This window comes from Brassica napus, chromosome C2 (assembly GCF_020379485.1).
Source record: "Brassica napus cultivar Da-Ae chromosome C2, Da-Ae, whole genome shotgun sequence".
NCBI classification, from domain to species: domain Eukaryota; kingdom Viridiplantae; phylum Streptophyta; class Magnoliopsida; order Brassicales; family Brassicaceae; genus Brassica; species Brassica napus.
In genome coordinates this window covers 26,847,322-26,870,003 of record NC_063445.1, presented here as the reverse complement: position 1 = coordinate 26,870,003, position 22,682 = coordinate 26,847,322, and the positions used below count along the sequence as shown (strand labels likewise).

Genomic DNA, 22,682 nt, shown 5'->3' with positions numbered 1-22,682 from the left:
ATGAACTTTGAAGAAGCCCAAGAAAAGAAGTCATGGAGAAGTGCAATGGATGAGGAAATCAAGTCGATTCAAAAGAATGATACATGGGAGTTAGCTTCACTTCCAAATGGACACAAGGCAATTGGTGTGAAGTGGGTGTACAAGGTAAAGAAGAACTCTAAAGGAGAAGTTGAAAGGTACAAGGCAAGATTGGTGGCAAAAGGCTATAGTCAAAGAGCCGGGATCCACTATGATGAGGTATTTGCTCCAGTTGCTCGCTTAGAAACTGTTAGACTAATCATTTCATTGGCAGCCCAAAAGAGTTGGAGGATACATCAAATGGATATAAAATCAGCCTTCTTAAATGGAAACCTTGAGGAAGAAGTCTACATTGAGCAACCACAAGGCTACATAGTCAAAGGAGAAGAAGACAAAGTCTTAAGGCTAAAGATTTATGGATTAAAGCAAGCACCAAGAGCATGGAACACTCGGATTGATAAGTACTTCAAGGAGAAAGGCCTCATCAAGTGTCCATATGAGCATGCACTTTATATCAAAACTCAAAACAATGATATATTGATTGCATGCTTATATGTTGATGACTTAATATTCACTGGCAACAATCCGATTATGTTTGAAGATTTCAAGATGAAGATGACAAAGGAGTTCGAGATGACCGACATTGGATTGATGTCATACTACCTTGGCATTGAAGTAAAGAAAGAAGAAAATGGAATCTTCATTACTCAAGAAGGTTATGCTAAAGAGGTGCTTAAGAAGTTCTAGATGGATGACTCAAATCCAGTTTGCACAACAATGGAATGTGGAGTCAAGTTATCAAAGGAAGAAGAAGGAGAGAGTGTGGATCCAACACTCTTTAAGAGTCTAGTTGGAAGCTTACGCTATCTAACGTGCACAAGGCCCGACATCCTACACGCAGTTGGCGTTGTGAGTCGATGCATGGAGCATCCAACAACAACTCATTTCAAGGCAGCTAAGAGGATCCTACGCTATATCAAAGGTACGATCAACTTTGGCATGTACTACTCTATTTCTGACGATTACAAGCTTGTTGGATATAGCGATAGCGATTGGGGTGGAGATGTAGATGACCGGAAAAGCACAAGTGGCTTCGTGTTTTTCATTGGAGAAACCGCTTTCACATGGATGTCAAAGAAGCAACCAATTGTCACTCTTTCTACTTGTGAAGCGGAGTATGTGGCAGCTACTTCATGTGTTTGCCAAGCTATTTGGTTATGAAACTTGCTAAAAGAGGTGAACCTACCACAAGAGAAGCCAACGAAGATCTTTGTGGATAACAAGTCGGCAATAGCATTGGCAAAGAATCCAGTCTTCCACGATCGGAGTAAGCACATCGATACTCGTTATCACTACATAAGAGAATGTGTTACCAAGATGGATGTGCAATTGGAGTATGTGAAGACAAATGATCAAGTAGCTGATATCTTCACTAAGCCACTCAAGCGAGAAGACTTCATCAAGATGAGGAGCTTACTCGGAGTAACCAAATCAAGTTTAAGAGGGGGTGTAGAAAAATAAACTTGATTTAGATCAAACATTATTGGGTTAATCATGTGTTGATCCAAAACTTAGCCCAAATTCTAGAAATATCCTCCACCTCCTTAGAATAAAAATCTAGATATTCTCATAGAATTATCTAGATAATTATAATAAAAAATCTTAGATATTATGGTAGAATTCTCTAGATTTATGTTTAAAATATGTAAGATATTTTGTATTTTGGAGGCTATAAATACCTCCACTTCCCTTTCATTTTGTATCATCAAGAAGTATTCAAGTTTGTAACAAGTAATAAAAATCTTCTTCTAAGTTATAAAATCTTTCTTTTTCACAAAGGTTCTTTCTCTTCAAACACTTAAACACTTTCTCCATCTTTATAAAGTTTTTCATTCCAACAAGATCGCCCTGTACCATTCCCTTGATTCATCCTTCCCTTTCTTGGAACCCCCTTCTGGGGTTTGCCCATAGTCATCCTCCATCGGACGCTTCCTCGTAAGGTTGATAGATCCAAACATTTTAACCTTGCAGTGTAACTGAAATCAGAACAAACTCTGGCGTATAAGATGATGATACGTAGATTAATTAGGTTTCTTACTTGAATTCGGATATTGAGAGTTGTGAGGCCTTGGTGTCTCATTGGGCAATTCTTGGGCTTATTGGGCTTCGGACAGAACCTGAAAAGAAGACAAGAATAAGATTAATTCTTGTGAAACAAGAAACTCCTAGTTCTAAAGGGAAACAGATGCGTATGGCGGTGGATTACTAAATCTTGTTCCAAGTAGAACTAGCTTAGATCTTGTAGTATAAATAGACTTCTCCTATCATTGTTTTAGATAACAGAAACAAATAATCTCTCATAGAACACGCAGCTAGTGCAAAGCTTGTAATCTTTTCGATTCATAGTGATATTGAGTTTTATCTCCGGTTTGGAGAAGGACTCGCCAAACATATTCCGTGTGTCTTTGATTCGTTGTTACAAGAGCAAAGCTAAGATCGATTCTCTACAAGTGGTATCAGAGCTAAGGCTAACCTAGATCCAAGTACAGAGATTCGAAGGCAAGATTCAATAAAACAAGCAAGGAAAATACTTATCTGGTGTGGTAAGAAGGTCTCAGCTCGTGGTTATTGAAGCTTGAAGGTCACGGCACGTTACATCAACCTGCAAACAAAGAAACAAATAGTTTTCGGGTTAATAGAGAGATGGAAGCAACTTCAAAGAAATTTGAAGTGGAGAAGTTCGATGGGAAGGGTGACTTTGGTCTATGGAAATACAAGATGCTATGTCAGTTAGAGATTTTTGGTTTGGGGTCTGTTCTTAAGGAGAAAGATTCTTCTACGGTGGTTGAAGGCGAAGAACAGAAGGATACGAAACCTGATCCTAAGGAGCAAGACAAGGAATTGCGTACCAAGAACCTGATCAGTGTCTGTCTATCTGATCTCATACTACGCAAAGTCATGCACGAGACAACAGCATTAGCTATGTGGAAGGCTCTAGAAGCCGAGTATCAAACCAAGACGTTACCTAATCGAATCTATATGAAGCAAAGATATGCAGGTTTCAGAATGGATGAACATAAGTCTATTGAGGAAAATTTAGATGTGTTTCTGAAACTTGTGGCTGATCTAGCTAGTCTGGATATCAAGATTAGCGAAGAAGACCAAGCTATTCAGATTCTAACAAGCTTGCCTAAGCAGTATGAGTCTCTCGTGGATGCTCTCAAGTATGGAAGCGGGAAGGAGACTTTAACAGTCCGAGATGTTACAAGCTCAGCCTATTCTAAGGAAGTAGAATTAAGGGAGAAGGGACTTCTTAACAAGTCTAAAAGTAACTCGGAGGGGCTATTTGTTGGTAACAACAGGGGCAGAGGTGAGAGGAAGAATGATAAGACTTGGAGAGCTAGATCGAAGAGCAAAACCAGATCACAGTCAAAACTTAAGTTCTCTAAAGAATGTTGGACGTGTGGCAAGGAAGGGCACTTTAAAAAGGAGTGTCCAGAAAGGAAGAAGCCAACAAATTCGGTTAACTTAGCTGAGGAGAAGGAACAACCGTTGGTTTTAGTAGCAAGCCAGCAAGCTACTAAGGAGGAATGGGTACTTGACTCTGGTTGTACATTCTATATCACTCCAAACAAAGATGTCTTATTTGATCTTGAAGACATAGAAGGAGGGAAGGTTTTAATGGGGAATAATACTATTAGTGAGATCAAAGGGATCGGGAAGATCAGAATCATGAATGATGATGGATCGAGCGTGATTATCACTGATGTTTGCTACATGCCTACAATGGGCAGAAACCTCATCTCCTACGGTTTATTGGAGAAGATGGGATGCAGATACGAAAGCAAAGACTTTATGGTGCAGTTTTACAAAGGAGATCATAAGGTTATTTCTGGAAAATATTGTGATGGCTTGTATTACTTACAAGGGACAGTATTGGATGGTGAAGCTGCAGTCGCAAGGCCTGATATCGATTTGACCAAGAGGTGGCACTCTAGGCTTGAACATATGAGTCTAAAGGGCATGAATATTCTAGTCAAGGAGGGATGTTTAAACGCAAAGGATGTGAAGACATTGGAGTTTTGCGAGAATTGCGTTTTGGGTAAAGCACACAAGCGAAGCTTTCCTAAAGGCAAGCACACGTCTAAGGAAGTCCTAGAGTACATCCATTCAGATTTATGGGGTTCACCTTCGGTGGTAGAGAGTCTCGGAGGATGTTTCTATTTTGTTACATTCATTGATGATTTTTCTAGGAAAGTTTGGATCTATTTCCTAAGATCAAAGAATGAAGTGTTTCAAAACTTCAAGGAATGGAAAACATGCGTGGAGACTGAGACATGAAAGAAGGTGAAGTGTCTAAGGACGGATAACGGATTAGAGTTCTGCAATACACAGATGGACACATTGTGTAAGGAAGCAGGGATTAAAAGACACAGAACATGCGTCTATACTCCACAGCAAAACGGAGTATTAGAACGCATGAACCGTACGATTATGGAGAAGGTGAGATGTATGTTGACAGAGGCAGGCTTAGAGCAAAAGTTCTGGGCGGAAGCAGCTTCTACAGCTGTCTACTTAATCAACTGATCTCCCAGTACAGCTATTAACTTCAAACTACCGGCAGAGGTTTGGTCTGGAACCAAAACAGACTTAAATCATCTAAGGAAGTTCGGGTGTACAGCTTATGTTCACGTGACTCAGGCCAAAGCCAGTCCAAGAGCGATGAAAGGAGTTTTCATGGGATATCCAGAGGGGACTAAAGGTTATTGAGTGTGGTTACCAGAAGAGCTAAGATGTACAGTGAGCAGAAACGTGATTTTCAATGAGGAAGAGATGTTTAAAGACATTAAAGGAGTCAGCGAGAAGAAGAGGAAAACGAAAAAGGTAACATTCAATCCTGTGCTGATTCAAGGACCTTCAAACACAACTATAGACACTAAAACAGAGGATACAGTTCAAGGTGGAGTTTCTCCAGCATCAGAAAACTCAGAACCAGAATCTTCAAGCTCAGAAAGTGAAGAAGAAGTTGTGGGAGCTCAACAGGAAAATCTAGACAACTACATTCTTGCTAGAGATAGAATCAGGAGAGAAGTAAAGAAACCTTCTAGGTTTGATGATTCAGATTGCGTGGCTTATGCTCTAGCTACAGCGGAAGAAATAAATAAGGATGAGCCTAAATCCTATTTGGAAGCAAGAAGGAGTAAGAGCTGGAAGTTATGGAACGAGGGAATGCAAGAAGAGATGGATTCATTGGAGAAAAATCAGACTTGGAAGCTGGTTGAGAAACCAGAGAAAAAGAAGATTATTGGCAGCAAGTGGGTTTTCAAGCTGAAAGAAGGCATTCCTGGTATTGAGAAGCCGAGATACAAAGCTAGATTAGTAGCTAAAGGGTTTTCACAAGTTGAAGGGATCGACTACACAGAGGTGTTTGCACCAGTGGTGTAACACGTGTCGATTAGAATTATGTTGTCACTTGTTGCAAATTATGATCTTGATTTGGAACAACTAGACGTGAAAACGGCTTTCCTATATGGAACGTTAGACGAGGAGATTTATATGACACAACCAGAAGGTTTCGTTGAGGAGGGAAAAGAAGATCAAGTTTGCCTCCTGTTGAAATCCCTTTACGGATTAAAACAGTCACCAAGACAGTGGAATAGGAGATTTGATAGCTTCATGAAACAACAAGGTTTCGAAAGAAGTGCATATGATCCTTGCGTCTACATGAAAGGTTCAGACTTATCTCATATGGTTTATCTCTTGATCTATGTTGATGACATGCTCATAGCATCTAAGAAATCTAAAGAAATTATAAGAATCAAAGATAGCTTGAAGAGAGAGTTTGAGATGAAGGACCTTGGAGCAGCTTCAAGAATACTTGGGATGGACATTATCAGAGATCGGAAGAAAGGAACTCTAAAACTATCACAAGGGAAGTATCTACAGAAGGTGCTGGAAACTTTTAACATGGCAGAGAGCAAAGTTGTGGTTACTCCTATTGGACCACAATTCAAGCTTAAAAGTTTGACACAAGAAGAAGAGCACGTGGAAGCAAGTTTCATGAACGTGATTCCATATGCATCAGCCGTTCGAAGTTTAATGTATGCAATGGTGGGATCTAGACCAGACTTATGTTTCGCAGTGGGCTTAATCAGCCGTTATATGAGCAAGCCAGGAAGAAAACACTGGGAAGCGGTTAAGTGGGTGATGAGATATCTTAAAGGAGCTCTAGATTCAGATCTATTGTTTACTAAAGGAGAAGATTTTATGGTACGAGGATTCTGCGATGCAGACTATGCAACAGACTTGGACAGAAGAAGATCCGTTACAGGATATGTGTTTCAAGTCGGAGGCAACACTATAAGCTGGAGATCAGGTCTCCAACATATTGTTGCACTATCAACGACAGAATCGGAATACATGGCATTAGCCGAGGCTTTTAAGGAAGCACTATGGCTAAAAGGTTTTATTACAGAGTTGGGGTTTGAACAAGATGATGTAAGAGTATTTTCAGATTCTCAGAGTGCTATACACTTAGCCAAGAATGGAGGTTTCCATGAAAGGACTAAGCATATAGACACTAGACTACATTTTATGAGGGATGTAATTGAAGCTGGTGATGTTATGGTTCATAAAATTCATACATCCATCAACCCTGCGGATTTCCTAACTAAGTGTGTACCTGGACAGAAGTTCGAGACATGTCTGGAGATCCTCAAGGTCCTGCGATAGTAGGACTCCGGTGGCTGCAGGTGACACAGCTGTCGAAGTGATCACCTCGCTGAAAGGCCACAAAATGTATCAGTTTCGGGAAAAGAAAACTGATGGTTTCGACAGGGAGTTATAAAAGGCTTGGGATGAGTTTGAGAAAAAAAAAATTATTACTTTTGAAGAATGGTGACTGTAGACAGGAGTTGTCTACACAAGGAATCTGCAAAGTTAGTTCAAATACTAGTCAACCGAATGATTTTGCAGGATAATAAGCCTCAACAGAAGTTGAGACACCATTATAAAAAAGCAGAATCAGATGTCATACCTGAAGGATACGTGTGGCTGTAGCAAGGAAACGTCTACAACAAAGCTGTGAATATAAGGTTATTAGTTCACAGATTCAAAGCTTTTAAAGTGATTGAAGAGACAACTCTGTTTGATTACCTAATGGAAGTGAAGTGGTGAAGAGACGTCAACACCATAAGCTGTGGAAATTAAGCAAAGAATAAGTTTAATTTTTCAGAAAAGGAATCTTTCATTACAGGTTTTCTTTAAGAGAGCATGAAGACACGGATGTCTACAGGAAGAAGAAAAAGTCAAAACAAAAGGAGTTACCTTTTGAAATTTGACGTGTCTGATTTGGTCCGTATGAAGGTCGTGTGGTGTAGGATTCACCGGAAGAACACGAAGACTCAAAGGATTTTATTGATTTCATCAAGGGATAAGCTGGAAAATTGAGAAATCAATGGTTAGGGTTTGTTCAAAATTGTCTAAGGAAACAGACAAATAAAACAAATGAAACCTGAGATTATCATGGTGGAGGCGGTGAGAGCCAACGCCGGTGAAGACAAGCGACGACGGCGTCGGGATCTTGTCTTAGTCACGGAGAATCGAAGAGGGGTAGTGTTCGGAAGCGAGAAGAGAGGCAAAAGGTCGGAGAAAGGGCATGCAACTCCGGTGAAGCGTCGTCGAAGAACAGACGGAGGAGAAGAAGGAGCGGTGAGCTTTCGTCAAAGTTTCTGATTTTTTCGCAGATAGAGAGAGATGGAGAAGCGGAGAAACCGATGAATGACCAAAAGAGCCAAGGTGGAGAATGTGAGGCTTTGGTGTCTCATTGGGCAATTCTTGGGCTTATTGGGCTTCGGACAGAACCTGAAAAGAAGACAAGAATAAGATTAATTCTTGTGAAACAAGAAGCTCCTAGTTCTAAAGAGAAACAGATGCGTATGGCGGTGGATTACTAAATCCTGTTCCAAGTAGAACTAGCTTAGATCTTGTAGCATAAATAGACTTCTCCTATCATTGTTTTAGATAACAGAAACAAATAATCTCTCATAGAACACGCATCTAGTGCGAAGCTTGTAATCTTTTCGATTTATAGTGATATTGAGTTTATCTCCGGTTTGGAGAAGGACTCGCCAAACATATTCCGTGTGTCTTTGATTCGTTGTTACAAGAGCAAAGCCAAGATCGATTCTCTACAAGAATGAGGAGAGGAGGTTTGTGCCTGCTTCTTCTTCTTCCTTCTTCTTTAGATTTATTTACTCAAATGAGGGGGATGGTATTTATAGATAGTGTACTGGATTTGATGAAAGAGACAGTTTGGATTCTAAAGGGGAATGAATGCGACTTACGCAACGGTCCCAAGGTTTTTTCCAATGAATGCGACTATAAAGGTACGTGTGAGTTCATATTCCAATGTATGTGACTCTTCGTTTGTGTGGTACAACTATGTTCAACTTTACAGAGTTTTACTTTTGTCAAACTTTTCAGCATTAGCTCCGTAAAACCAAAACTCATAAATGCATTTATATTCTGAATTTCTTCTAATAAATTCTAGTGATGTAGGTTCAACCAAATTCACTTAATATACGAGTTCATTTATGGATTTATAATTATTTATATTTTAATTAACTCTAGTGTTTTCTACTCTTCTATTACCTCAAATCTCATAACTCAATCTCCCAAGAACCCAATCTATTTTTTTTATAAATTCTAGTGATGTAAGTTCAACCAAATTCACTTAACATACGAGTTCATTTATGGATTTATAATTATTTATATTCTAATTAACTCTAGTGTTTTCTACTCCTCTATTACCCACAAATCTCATAACTCAATTTCTCAAGGACTCAATCTATTTTTTTTTACAAATTGATTTATTTTTAGTTTCAAAATTAAAAAATTTACTGTTTTGCCCCTTTTATTTTATAATCTAATCTAATAAAATGAAGCCGCCGACAGTTTTTCTTTTCATTTTCTTCTCTCCTCTTTTTTCGCTCATTCTCTTTCTTTTCTCTGCGATTTTCTTGTTTTCCTCGGTGAAAATCACTTCGCTTCCTTCTTCTTTCTTCATAACATGTTGTCCTCCATGGATACCAAACAAAACCTTTACTTTTTCATGGATACCGAGCAAAAGATATCAAGAACGGCGACGGCTCAACCTGATTTGATGAGAGATTCTAAGTTTTTTTTTCAATTTAGGGTTGTAAATTAAGATTCTGGATTTTGTATGATTAGGGTTCTTGTTCTCTATAGATCTGGGTTATTTTATGATTTTGGGATTTTATTGTTCTTGTTCCCCTTTGCAAAGTATGTTTCGTGTTTATTTTCTTCAGATCTGGATCCAGTTTAACTCGGTATTACTAATTCAGTCGAGTTATGCTGGAAAATTGAAGGTTTTGTTTGGTATCCATGGAGAACGACATGTTATGAATCTCTCATCAAATTAGGTTGAGCCGTCGCCAAGTTATGCTTTGTTCGGCTCAACCTGATTTGATGAGAGATTCAGAATACTAAATTATACCGAGTTATGCTGGATAATTTAAAATTTTGAATTTCGATTTTTTTATAATTTAAATTAATAATTTCAAAAATGCAAAAGGGAAAAATCGGATATTCATATTTCATTAAAACAATAGGGTATAAGGGATTTGAGAGGCCCATAATAGATTTGCTCACCACAAATAGGGGCACGAGAGGAGTTGACTCGAATTTTTTCTAATAAATTCTAGTGATTAAGTTCAACCAAATTCATTTACCCTATCCAGTTTATTTGTGAATTTATAAATATTGATATTCTAGTTAACTCGATGTTTTCCAGTTCACTTCCTTCCTTGTCCAACTCTGAATCATTTGCTTCGTAAAACTCAAACTCATAAATGCATTTTATAAAATTGTCTTATGTAACTTGGTAAAACTCAGTGTAACTTTATACAACTTGTACAATCAAAATGGTATAACCCAGTAAAATTTAAGGCAACTTTATATAAGTTTTTTTTTTTTTGATAGCCGAGGGTAATCCGGCGACCGAGGTCAACCGACTAGTCCCTCGAGCCCCGCAGCAGGCACGTAAACTCCTCCCATGGAAGTAAACAGGGAGGGCCCGGGTGGCCAGCGCGCATCGAACCCGCGTGTTCCGTATTGGGGTTTTTTATTTTCTCTCAAGACCATCTGGGCCAGCGACGCTGGTTAACTTTATATAAGTTGAAAAGGAAAATTGTATAATTTCGTAAAATATATTGGAACTTTGACAGGCTTCTCTCTAGGACGAATTGTGAATGATAATCTAAGAAAGTGACAAAAGCTGTGGATTAAAGCTTTGCCGAAGTATGACAATGTTAAAGGAAATAGAAGTGAAGGAACTCATCTTCTAAACCAACTCGTGTGGACTGAAAATGGCTTCTCTCCACTTCTTATCCAGCATCATCCGACAAGTTGTCAATGTCACAAAAGCGGTGGGGTAAAACTTTGCTGAAGTATGACAAAGTTGAACCTTTAGAAAAACGAAGAAATCCATTTACAAAACATAGATAATAGAACACCCAAATAATTGTTGGAATGAAAAACTTTATAAAGATGGAGAAAGTGTTTAAGTGTTTGAAGAGAAAGAACTTTTGTGAAGAAGAAAGATTTTATAACTTAGAAGAAGATTTTTATTACTTGTTACAAACTTGGATACTTCTTGGTGATACAAAATAAAAGGGGAGTGGAGGTATTTATAGCCTTCAAAATACAAAATATCTTATATATTTTAATCTTAAATCTAGAGAATTCTACCATAATATCTAAGATTTTTTATTATAATTATCTAGATAATTCTATGAGAATATCTAGATTTTTATTCTAAGGAGGTGGAGGATATTTCTAGAATTTGGGCTAAGTTTTGGATCAACACATGATTAACCCAATAATGTTTGATCCAAATCAAGTTTACTTTTCAACACCCCCTCTTAAACTTGATTTGGTTACTCCGAGTAAGCTCCTCATCTTGATGAAGTCTTCTCGCTTGAGTGGCTTGGTGAAGATATCAGCTACTTGATCATTTGTCTTCACATACTCCAATTGCACATCCATCTTGGTAACACATTTTCTTATGTAGTGATAACGAGTATCGATGTGTTTACTCCGATCGTGGAAGACTGGATTCTTTGCCAATGCTATTGCCGACTTGTTATCCACCAAGATCTTCGTTGGCTCCTCTTGTGGTAGGTTTAGCTCCTTTAGCAAGTTTCGTAACCAAATAGCATGGCAAACACATGAAGTAGCTGCCACATACTCCGCTTCACAAGTAGAAAGAGTGACAATTGGTTGCTTCTTTGACATCCATGTGAAAGCGGTTTCTCCAATGAAAAACACGAAGCCACTTGTGCTTTTCCGGTCATCTACATCTCCACCCCAATAGCTATCGCTATATCCAACAAGCCTGTAATCTTCAGAGATAGAGTAGTACAATCCAAAGTTGATAGTACCTTTGATATAGCGTAGGATCCTCTTAGCTGCCTTGAAATGAGTTGTTGTTGGATGCTCCATGTATCGACTAACCACTCCAACTGCGTGTAGGATGTCGGGCCTTGTGCATGTTAGATAGCGTAAGCTTCCAACTAGACTCTTAAAGAGTGTTGGATCCACACTCTCTCCTTCTTCTTCCTTTGATAACTTGACTCCACATTCCATTGGCGTGCAAACTGGATTTGAGTCATCCATCTTGAACTTCTTAAGCACCTCTTTAGCATAGCTTTCTTGAGTAATGAAGATTCCATTTTCTTCTTGCTTTACTTTAATGCCAAGGTAGTATGACATCAATCCAATGTCGGTCATCTCGAACTCCTTTGTCATCTCCATCTTGAAATCTTCAAACATAATCGGATTGTTGCCAGTGAATATCAAGTCATCAACATATAAGCATGCAATCAATATATCATTGTTTTGAGTTTTGATATAAAGTGCATGCTCATATGGACACTTGATGAAGCCTTTCTCCTTGAAGTACTTATCAATCCGAGTGTTCCATTCTCTTGGTGCTTGCTTTAATCCATAAAGCGCCTTCTTTAGCCTTAAGACTTTGTCTTCTTCTCCTTTGACTATGTAGCCTTGTGGTTGCTCAATGTAGACTTCTTCCTCAAGGTATCCATTTAAGAAGGCTGATTTGACATCCATTTGATGTATCCTCCAACTCTTTTGGGCTGCCAATGAAATGATTAGTCTAACCGTTTCTAAGCGAGCAACTGGAGCAAATACCTCATCATAGTCTATCCCGGCTCTTTGATTATAGCCTTTTGCCACCAATCTTGCCTTGTATCTTTCAACTTCTCCTTTAGAGTTCTTCTTTGCCTTGTACACCCACTTCACACCTATTGCTTTGTGTCCATTTGGAAGTGAAGCTAACTCCCATGTATCATTCTTTTGAATCGACTTGATTTCCTCATCCATTGCACTTCTCCATGACTTCTTTTCTTGGGCTTCTTCAAAGTTCATAGGCTCACAATCCGCAAATAGACAAAATAGAGTAAGATTGTCTTGATTTTCGGTTACCTCGTAGATGTCTTGTAGACTTCTAAAACGCGGAGTCCTTTCACTTGAGCTTTCATCTCCTTGAGAACTTGTTGTTGGTGAAGTTGGTGGTGTAGCTGGCTCTTCTCTCGGTTGCTCCACATTCTCTTCTTCAAAGGATGGAAAGAAGTTGTAGTCTTCATTATTTGATCTCCAATCCCATTCTCCTTCTTCGTCAAAGATGACATTCCGACTAATGATTGTCTTCTTTGTTTCAGGATTATAGAGCTTGTAGCCTTTGGAGTTAGCGTCATACCCAATGAAGATATACTTCTCACTTTTATCATCTAGTTTGCTCTGCTTTTCGTCTGGAACATGAGCATGAGCAATGCTTCCAAAGACTCTTAGGTGTGAGACGCCGGGCTTCCTTCCGCTCCAAGCTTCTTGTGGTGTCTTTTCTAAAACACTCTTTGTTGGAGAACGGTTTAATATATAAACCGCACAAGCAACTGCTTCTGCCCACAACTCCTTTGGTAGCTTCTTACTCTTGAGCATGCTTCTTGCCATCTCAAGTATTGTCCTATTCTTCCTTTCCGCTACTCCATTTTGTTGAGGGGTTATTGGCACCGTCAACTGTCTTCGGATGCCATTATCTTCACAATATTTCAGAAACTCTTTTGACATAAATTCTCCTCCTCGGTCCGATCTCATGGACTTGATCTTAAGACCACTTTCTTTCTCAACATGGGCTTTGAACTTTTTGAAATTTTCAAACACTTCTGATTTTTGTTTCAAAAAGTAAACCCATGTTTTTCTTGAAAAGTCATCAATAAAGAGAAGGAAGTAGTTAATCTTACCAAGTGAACTTGGTTTGATCGGACCACATACATCTGTATGTATGAGTTCTAGTGGCTTTCTTGCTCTTGTCTCCGACTCCTTTGGAAAACTCATCTTGAATTGCTTTCCAAGTAAGCAACCTTCACACACTTTATTTGGATGATTGATGCAGGGTAATCCTTTCACCATTTCTTTCTTGGAAAGTAGCTCTAAGCTTCCAAAGTTGAGATGCCCAAATCGAAGATGCCAAAGCCAATATTCCTCCTTGTAGCACATCTTGAGACATCATGCAATGTCATTTTGAATGTTTAGGACAAACATTCTATTGGTTGACATTGGCACCTTTGTGATGAGATTATTTGCTTTATCTCTTAAAGAAAGGTTGTTGTCTTTTAGTCGAATGTCATAACCTTTCTCTAAGAGTTGTCCTAGGCTCAAGATGTTGGTCTTCATGCTTGGAATATAGTAAACGTTGGAAATGAATTGATGATCTCCATTCTTCAAGCGGATGAGAATATTTCCTTTACCTTTCACCTCCATCTTCGATTCATCTCCCAAAGCCACATTGGTTTTCACCGATTCATCAAGCTCCACGAACATGCTTTTATTTCCACACATGTGGTTGCTTGCACCACTATCAAGGTACCACTTGTGAACCTCATTTGGTTCATCCTTCTTGTACGCCATCAACAACATATCTTCTTCCTTACGCCGTTCTTCAACATAGTTGGACTTCTCTTCAACTTTATTGTTGTTTGGAGTTTTGCATTCAGAAGCATAATGTCCAAACTTTCCGCAACTATAGCATTTGATGCTTGATTTATCGTACCTTGATTTTGGGTTTCCTCTTCCACGACCTCTTGATGAATTCTCTCCTCTTTGGTTGAAGTTGTCTTCATATGGTCTCCAACCTCGTCCATTTACACCACGACCTCATCCTCGGAAATGACCGCCACCACGTCTTGGATTGCTTCGGCCACTTTCTTCCTTGTGATCAATTCTCATCTTGAGAACTTGCTCCACAATATCTTCTTTCTTCTTCTTCTTTTCTTCATAAGCTTGTAGTGATCCAAGAAGTTGCTCCATTGTCATAGTCTCCAAGTCTTTTGTCTCTTCAATCACGGTAACAATGTGTTTGAATTTCGAATCCATTGATCTAAGAACTTTCTCCATGATTCTCACCTCATCTAACTTCTCACCATTTCTTTTTAGGTTATTAGTAACCGTCAAGACTCTTGAGAAGTAATCTGAGATGAGTTCTCCTTCCTTCATTTATAATGCTTCAAATTCTCCTCTTAGAGTTTGTAGACGTACCTTCTTAACTTGTTCCGCTCCCTTGTAAGATGTCTGAAGCTTCTCCCATGCTTCTTTGGACGTCCTTGCACCAGCAACCTTCTCAAATGTATCTTCATCTAATCCTTGATAGATTAGACAGAGAGCCTTCTTGTCCCTCTTCCTCTAATCTCTCAAACCATCCTTTTGAGTTTGAGATAGACCACCATCATTCTCCGGTTCATTGAAGCCTTTCTCGACTATCTCCCACACATCATGTGCTCCTAGGATAGCCATCAGCCTAAGACTCCAATTGTCATAGTTGCTCTTAGTGAGCAATGGAACTTGGAAGGGAACACCATTGTTTGCCATCTTTAAAAGGAACTTGTAGCTCTGATACCACTTTGTTGGAATGAAAAACTTTATAAAGATGGAGAAAGTGTTTAAGTGTTTGAAGAGAAAGAACCTTTGTGAAGAAAAAAGATTTTATAACTTAGAAGAAGATTTTTATTACTTGTTACAAACTTAGATACTTCTTGGTGATACAAAATGAAAGGGGAGTGAAGGTATTTATAACCTCCAAATACAAAATATCTTATATATTTTAATCCAAAATCTAGAGAATTCTACCATAATATCTAAGATTTTTTATTATAATTATCTAGATAATTCTATGAGAATATCTAGATTTTTATTCTAAGGAGGTGGAGAATATTTCTAGAATTTGGGTTAAGTTTTGGATCAACACATGATTAACCCAATAATGTTTATCCAAATCAAGTTTATTTTTCAACAATAATATCCATAAAAGCAACTTATAATATAATCCGGTTTACAAAACTGGTAACGTCAATGTTTTCAGGTTTCAAAAGTAAATATAAAAACATAAATATTAAAACGTTTTGATAAAGGAGGAGGGGCCACTAAGGGCTTGGACATGAAGGGCTCCCCCAGCTTGTCCCAGTCTATATATGGGACTTCGATTTTGTCCTTCTCTTCCACGATGTTGAAGCAAGACACCCTTTTCTCCATAATCTCTTCAAGAAACTCTATTTGATCTGAAATAGAGTACTTCTCGATTTCGGATTTGTGCCTTTTATTATTCTCTTTATCATGATCCTTCACTATCTGAAATATGGCCCGATAGTGTTCAGTGGCTGCTGTTTTTCCTATCTTGTAAATATCTTCTGCTGTGCCAGACATCTTAACCTGAAACTAACAACAATCAAATTATATCGAATATGAGATGAGAAAGAGAGAGATGAAACGCTTGTAAACACTTACTTGTAAGGATAATTGTTCTCGAGATGTTTCTTACTCTGATGAGGAGGAGGCTAATTATAGATGTGTCCGAAATGAATGCGCATTATCGGGACTCACACCCAATCAGTTCATTTTTTCAAACTTTTTTGCCTCATTTACTCTGTAATATTAAATCCCTTGATTGATTGATGTAACACAAACCAAACCATTTATTATATAGAGTGATGTAAGTACAACCAAACCATTTATTAATTTATGGTTACACAACCAGTTCATTTATTCTTCTGATAAATCGACTGATGTACTAATTCAGTTTTGTAATACTTCGTTCAATTTAGAAAGACCAATTCTGTTTTGTAATACTTCGTTCAATTTAGAAATACTTTTTGTTGTGTTCAGCTTAAAAGTAGTACAATTCAGAAGTAATTAACGAATCGAAACAGCTAAGGTCCGAATAGAAGTTAAGTGTAAACTAGTCTAAACAATAACAACATAAGAAATGGTTAAACAAGTTAACCATAGACAAGTCTTAAGAAAACAAACATAGAACATAAATTCATACAACGAAGCTCATGGAACACGAGACATAAGCTCATTAAGCTATGCAATCTCGTCAGCCATCTTATTCATATGATTTCTTAACCGATGAACCTCTTCCTACACACCGATAACCCATGGTTGACGAAAGTGGAGGCCATCGTTCTTCAAGTAAAACTCAAATCTCGGTTATATCCCTTTTAACAAAACAAAATCTAAAAGGAATCAAAGTTAGTCAGATTGCCTCAAAGTCCTTGCAGGTGAAGTATCTACTCCCAGGAAAAGTATCAACATCTGTTGGATACTTCGGGTTTGGAGAGACCTCATCGATGACTCGTTCTCCACGTGGGCAACGGCTTGGAATCCCGTAGATCACATCTGTTACATACCCAATCATCTCGAAGTGTTCCTCATCGTCTTCTCCCTCTTGTTCATTTTCTCATCCCATGGATCCATGCCGTAAATTTTTAGATCTCGGTTCGTGATGTGAGAGGAGAGAGAGATAGAGAGAGAACCCTTGAGAGAGAGAAGGAAAGTTATGAAATGAACTGAAGATTTCAGAGATGGGATGGAGAGAAAGTCTCATTTTGGGGTTTTTGTTTTGGGCGCCAATTCAAAATTTTCAAATTCCCCCTCCCCACCCCGAATTCTATAAGTTTTACCAAGTTTGCAATTTTACTAATATTTTCAAAGTTTTACTTTCAGATTTTTTCTTTTTTCTTTAGTTGTACTGGACTCGAGAATTATGTTATAGTTATACCACTTAGATTAAACTTTATACAATATCTCTCGTCTAACCATGTAATTATATAGCTTAATTCGTCAAATATATATGTTTTTGATAAAAGGAGGCCAACATTCAGATAAAAGCCATAAAAGTATAAGGTAATATTCGTAAACAACCAAACAAGTATCACAAAATTTTCACCACAATTTTTGTTTTCGATTTGAATCACAAAACAGTTCTAATATGTTTATACTTTTATCAGTCAATTGTAAACAAGCAAACAAGTTAACTTTAGAATCAAATTCTATCTTCTTTGAATTTGGGGAAATTTACCAGTTTCACAAAGTTCCACGCAATTATACTTTTTGTTTTGGATTTGAACAAAACACAAAAACATTTATCATCGGTTTAACTTCTTTGAATTCTCTTTTTTCTTATAAATTCGGCTATTCAAAATCCTTACTTTTTGTTTTTGCTATGAACAAAACACAAACAACATTTCTCATCGGTTTAACTTCTTCTGAATTTGACTCACAATTTTTACCTCCATTTCTATTTTTTTCTTTCAAATTTTGCTAGTTTCACTAAATTTCACTACGTTTCACTCAGTTATTCGTTTTACAACCAAACTGTTATAACAACCAAAAATTCATAATTTCATTAATTTGATAGAAGTTCAAATTACTTGTACAACCAAATCCCCAGAACTAAGACAATAGGAATCAAACAACAACCTACAACTATCCTCCCATTATTGGGTCCTTCAATTCTCACGGTCGCCTTAATGACTTCAAGTTCTTCTTCTAGGACACGAACTTGTATTTCCAACTTTTGTATCTCATCAGTGAATGTCTCATCGACCCATTTGAAGAGATTATTTTCGCTCACAAGCTACAAACAATAGTAAAATAATGCCGGTTTAGACATCTTTATACACTAATAACTAACGTTGAAAGGTTTTACCTTCCTTTGGGCCGCATAGCGAAATAGATAATATCGGCGGAAAGGGTTTGGATCGGATTTGGAGATGAGCTCAGTGACACCATTTCAGCAGCTACACCTCGTAGGGATCCCATGAGTTCTGACTCTTGTCCATCCACCGCTCTTGGAACCCAACCGATTGGTCATTATGAAAATAGAGAGAGAGAATTGAGATGAGGGAAAATGGGGTTGAGACTTGAGAGGATCGGGAGGATTGTAGAAATGGTAAAACTGTTAAAATTGTTTTTATACTTTACAACATACTGCCATGACTATACGCGTGTTTAGAAAATAGGAGGCAAAACTAGGCGGTAATTTAATTAAAACGAATTTCAAATTCGAAGTTTTACTTTCCGAAGTCAAAGTTTTACATTTGCAAAATAATAAATAAAATTCCCAATTGAACCAATGGGGAAACATGTAATGCTTAACATGTAGTGTTACGTATATTCAGTTTCGTATAATCAATTCTCATCTAACCATCTAATAACATAATTAATCTCATGAAATATATAAGTTGTCTGCTATCAAATTTTCATTTTTTCTGTTTTCTTCTACAGTTTTACTAATCTATTTTTTACGGTTAAAATATTACTAACCAAGTTCTATGAAGTCGATATCAGTTGAATTTTTAATAAGTTATCCAAAGTTTTGTACTTTCAACAAGTTTTACTAAGTCGTACATTGTGGGTTCGATTTTAGCTTCCTTATTGATGGGTTTCTCGGACTCGTCTCCTGTTGTCAAATCATCCTTTCGGTGATGAAAGAATGAGGAATGAGATGATATAATGCTTATTTTCATGCTTATTTTCAGAATTCTCTATATACGTTTTGTAATATACAACTTATTACAAGTTTGGATGTAATATCAAGATTTTGTAATATATGATCATCTTATTACATCTAGTATAATCATCTAATATAATAATCTTATTACATCTAATATAATGATAAAATATTCTTATTTTAACCGTTTAATATAATGCATATTTTCATGAACTATTTAAGTTTTATAATACCATAATTTCACTTGTTTATACTGTTTTACTATTCTAGTTATATAAGTTTTACAGTTTTACGGTTAAACTAATACTAAGTTATACCATTTGTACCACTATAGTTGTACCAAGTTATACAAAGTTATACCATTTGTACTAGGTACGAACTGAATCAATTGGGAAACTTGTACTGTTTAATCTAGTGTTGGGTTCACATGTAGTACTGAATTTAGTTCCGGTATGAATGTACACTTTTAATTCATCAACATTTGTTTAATTTAGTGTCGGGTACGAATTGCATCTAATGTAAAGTAAGCGTCCGCGAAAATGGTGATCGGGAAGAGAGAGAAATAACAGGCCGAATCGGAGAGGATAGGGAAGAAAAGGGACAAGACAGATAAATACGAGAAAAACACATGATTGGCTAGACAAAATAATGGTATAGTTGACATTAACCACACTAAAAAAGAAGTAACAATTAAATGAAGAGAACTCTATATTCATTAAGAGTATGGCAGATCAGTTTTTTCGTTTAAGAGCCTGCCAGATTTTAGTCTTTGATATTGGTCTCTCCGTGTGGAGGGCGGCCGTTATCATAATGATCGTGGAGGACGTAGAACCTAAATGTTTCCTTTCTCTAACTAATATCTTCGTGTATTGTACGCTATAATTTAGATATCCAAGCATTAAGGTACTGTTGTAATAAGAATTCAATGACAAGAGTGAAAAGAAGGTGGTGCTTGCTGACATCTACCTGGAATTAAATAATATACTTTATATTAATAATTGGGAGGGAGAAAATAAATATGAAAGTGTTCTTACTTGTATGATAGATACTCTGTGAGGCGACATTATATGCCATTCTAAATGAATGTATGCAAAGTAATCTATAGCAACAGTATATTGTGTTCTTCGGCTTTATTTTCGATGGACCACCTCTTAATACTTAAATTCCAGAAAAGATGGCGTTAGAATCAACTTTTTAGTTTATAAAGATGTTCTCGTATACTTACTAATGAGGAAAAAAAGCTTTTTCTAATAGAAAAGGTTGGAAAAAAAAAAAGATATTGGTTTCAGTTTAAGAGATTAACTAGGTGATACGCGGGGTGAAATAATTAAAATAATGACATGTTGGCAATTTTAAAATCAATTATGTATTTGTAATTTTTATATTTATTTTCTTACATATAAGAACATGTTTCAAGTTTAATAAAACGTAAACATAACACGAAATATTAAATAACATTTTTTGTTGTTTTTATTTTAGTGATTTGACGGTGGTAGTTGTTTAAAAAATTGAGTTTGATTTTTTGTTTACCTCATTATAATTGATTTTACATTGATAAAATATAATATAATTTTCAATTTTATTCATCCCATTTTATAGATTCTTAAAACCTATGTTAAACCTAAAACGAATTCAAATTGGCGGAACTAAAAACATAACCTTCTTTTTCAGAGCTTCATTGAAAATAACCGAAATGATTATCTGTCGGCAAAGCGAATAAAAAAAGGAAAATAGGTGCAACCAATTTTTTTCTCAAACTATTATGTAACATCTATATATATAAAAAAATGTTTGCCTCCATCCTGTTGCGCCACGTCATAAAGTCGTTGATTGTGAGTGCGACACCTGTCTTCTTTGCCTAAAACTCATCGTTTCATTAACTTTTGATGTGGGCTGCTACATTTCATAATTGTTTACGGTTTAGTGGGCTTTTTGTTCACACCGTGATATAGCCCAAATACAGAGAGATAGCCACTATAATAAAAATATATGTAAAGACTGAAACTTTTGAAACGAGAAGGAAAAGAAGGAGTGTACCGTGAGTTTCTGGATGCTACTGACTTTGCCTTGGTTGGAGGCGATATCAACGGTGACGGTTCATTTCGCCGCCACCTCCGGTAACTCAATAACATTCAAGAGTTTAAAATTATTGGCGATGGGTTTTGCAGAGTATGAAGAGGCAGAGGGAAGAGGATGATGAGCAACAACACTGAAGAAATTAAAAAAGAAAATCGAGCCAATTAAAAAAAATATTCCACAGTTTAAGCGGTTGCGAGTAAATCAGATCGGTTTCCCAATTCCGGTATGACTCGATCAAGAGAGAAATATAATTTTTTTTTGTCCAAAGAAATATAGATATTATCAAAGCAAAGATTGCTCCGAACGAATCATAAGAAGATAAGGGAAGCAATCAAAGGTTTTTATTTCATTTTTTAATTAGTTATTGGGAATTAACATGAATGGAAGTGTCATGCACGCGCAGAAACATGCGTGTTGGTGAGATATGAGATACAAATTTTAAACTTAAAAGGGAAATAGAAAGGAAGCAATGTGTTCTATTCCCATTGAGTCTTTTTCTTTTGAGCCTTTTGTTTCAAAGAAAAAGCGACAGAACATAACCGGATTTACTTCGGTTTAGTTTAGATTCGATTCAGCTTAAATGCATGCATGATTTTAAGCTACACAAGTTTCATTCAATAAATAAACCAACGAAAAATTTTATTGTAAGAAATTGGGTTAATTGAAATTCATAAGACAGAAAACAATAAATAATTAAAAATAATTTTATAATTATCTAGCTACTTATATTTATATAATATTTATATATCAAAATAACATAAATATATGATTATAATTAATATTTAAATAAAAAACCCGGGCGTAGCGCGGACCGACCCTAGTCTATTTATATAAAATAGAGTTTGCTCTCTCCTGCTTAGAACACATCAGCGTCCAAATCAGAAAGTCGAGTAACCTCAAGCTGACACGTATGCCTCTCTTGATACCTCAATAAATGCTTTTTTTTGTAACCAGTGTCAGCCTTTAATCGAAGAGTCTTCTTCTTACCGACGAATGAAATCACTGAACGTTACAAAAGTGGAATCGTCGTAATTACGGTTCTCATTAACATCACCCCTTGATTCTTTAGGGTGAATCTCCAACTATAAATAAGTGAGTTTCATTCGTTGAAATTAATCGGCTTATTTCTCTTAATTCTTACCATTTAAAAACTGTAGAAATAAAAAAGGTAACTCCGCTTTCCTTGCTGAATTGAAAGCCGGCCTTTATACCACCACCGTCGAGGTTTGGCTGTTCAGGTATTGGGAGGCCAGACGGTTCATATCTGAAGCAGGTCCCACCACCTATGTCGCGTCTCATCACCGATTAACCTCCACCACCACGCTACAAGTTCGAAGAAACCCGAACCGTCGTGGATCTACAGAAGAGACACTGCAGAAGGCTTGGGTTACATGTCTCATATCTGACTCCACCAATATGATTCGTAAAGTCGGAGACTACAAACAACACCGATGGCCCGCTACACCTATGCCGCCTTATGAAAATAATTTTTTTTGTTTTATCTGAATTGACATGAACGAAAAAGAAGAAGCATGACCTAGGGTATCAACCCTTCTCTTACCAACATATCAGAACTAGGCTTCTTCGGACCCAAACAAAAGATGATTAAGGAAGTGGGCTTTTAAAAAAAAAATCACTATTGGATTCTGCATTAACTAAGATAATAGTTAGCACGGAATAAACATTATATATAAAAATT

General features: G+C 37.0%; 3 protein-coding genes across 3 annotated transcripts; 1 reads left to right on the top strand and 2 right to left on the bottom strand.

Annotated features, from left to right (window-relative positions):
* The first annotated feature begins 765 nt into the window (after positions 1-765).
* Positions 766-1,601, top strand: LOC125582296 (secreted RxLR effector protein 161-like). The gene has a single exon (XM_048748916.1). The coding sequence runs from the start codon at positions 766-768 to the stop codon at positions 1,237-1,239; it is 474 nt and encodes a 157-aa protein (XP_048604873.1). The 3' UTR covers positions 1,240-1,601.
* Positions 1,602-13,623: 12,022 nt separating this feature from the next.
* Positions 13,624-14,258, bottom strand: LOC125582295. The gene is made up of 2 exons (XM_048748915.1): positions 14,168-14,258; positions 13,624-14,081 (listed from the first exon to the last, which is right to left on the bottom strand). The coding sequence occupies exons 1-2, from the start codon at positions 14,256-14,258 to the stop codon at positions 13,624-13,626; spliced, it is 549 nt and encodes a 182-aa protein (XP_048604872.1).
* Positions 14,259-14,271: 13 nt separating this feature from the next.
* On the bottom strand, positions 14,272-14,982 carry LOC125582294. The gene is made up of 3 exons (XM_048748913.1): positions 14,811-14,982; positions 14,653-14,756; positions 14,272-14,604 (listed from the first exon to the last, which is right to left on the bottom strand). Exons 1-3 carry the CDS (start codon positions 14,980-14,982, stop codon positions 14,272-14,274), a joined length of 609 nt encoding a protein of 202 aa, XP_048604870.1.
* Positions 14,983-22,682: the final 7,700 nt, after the last annotated feature.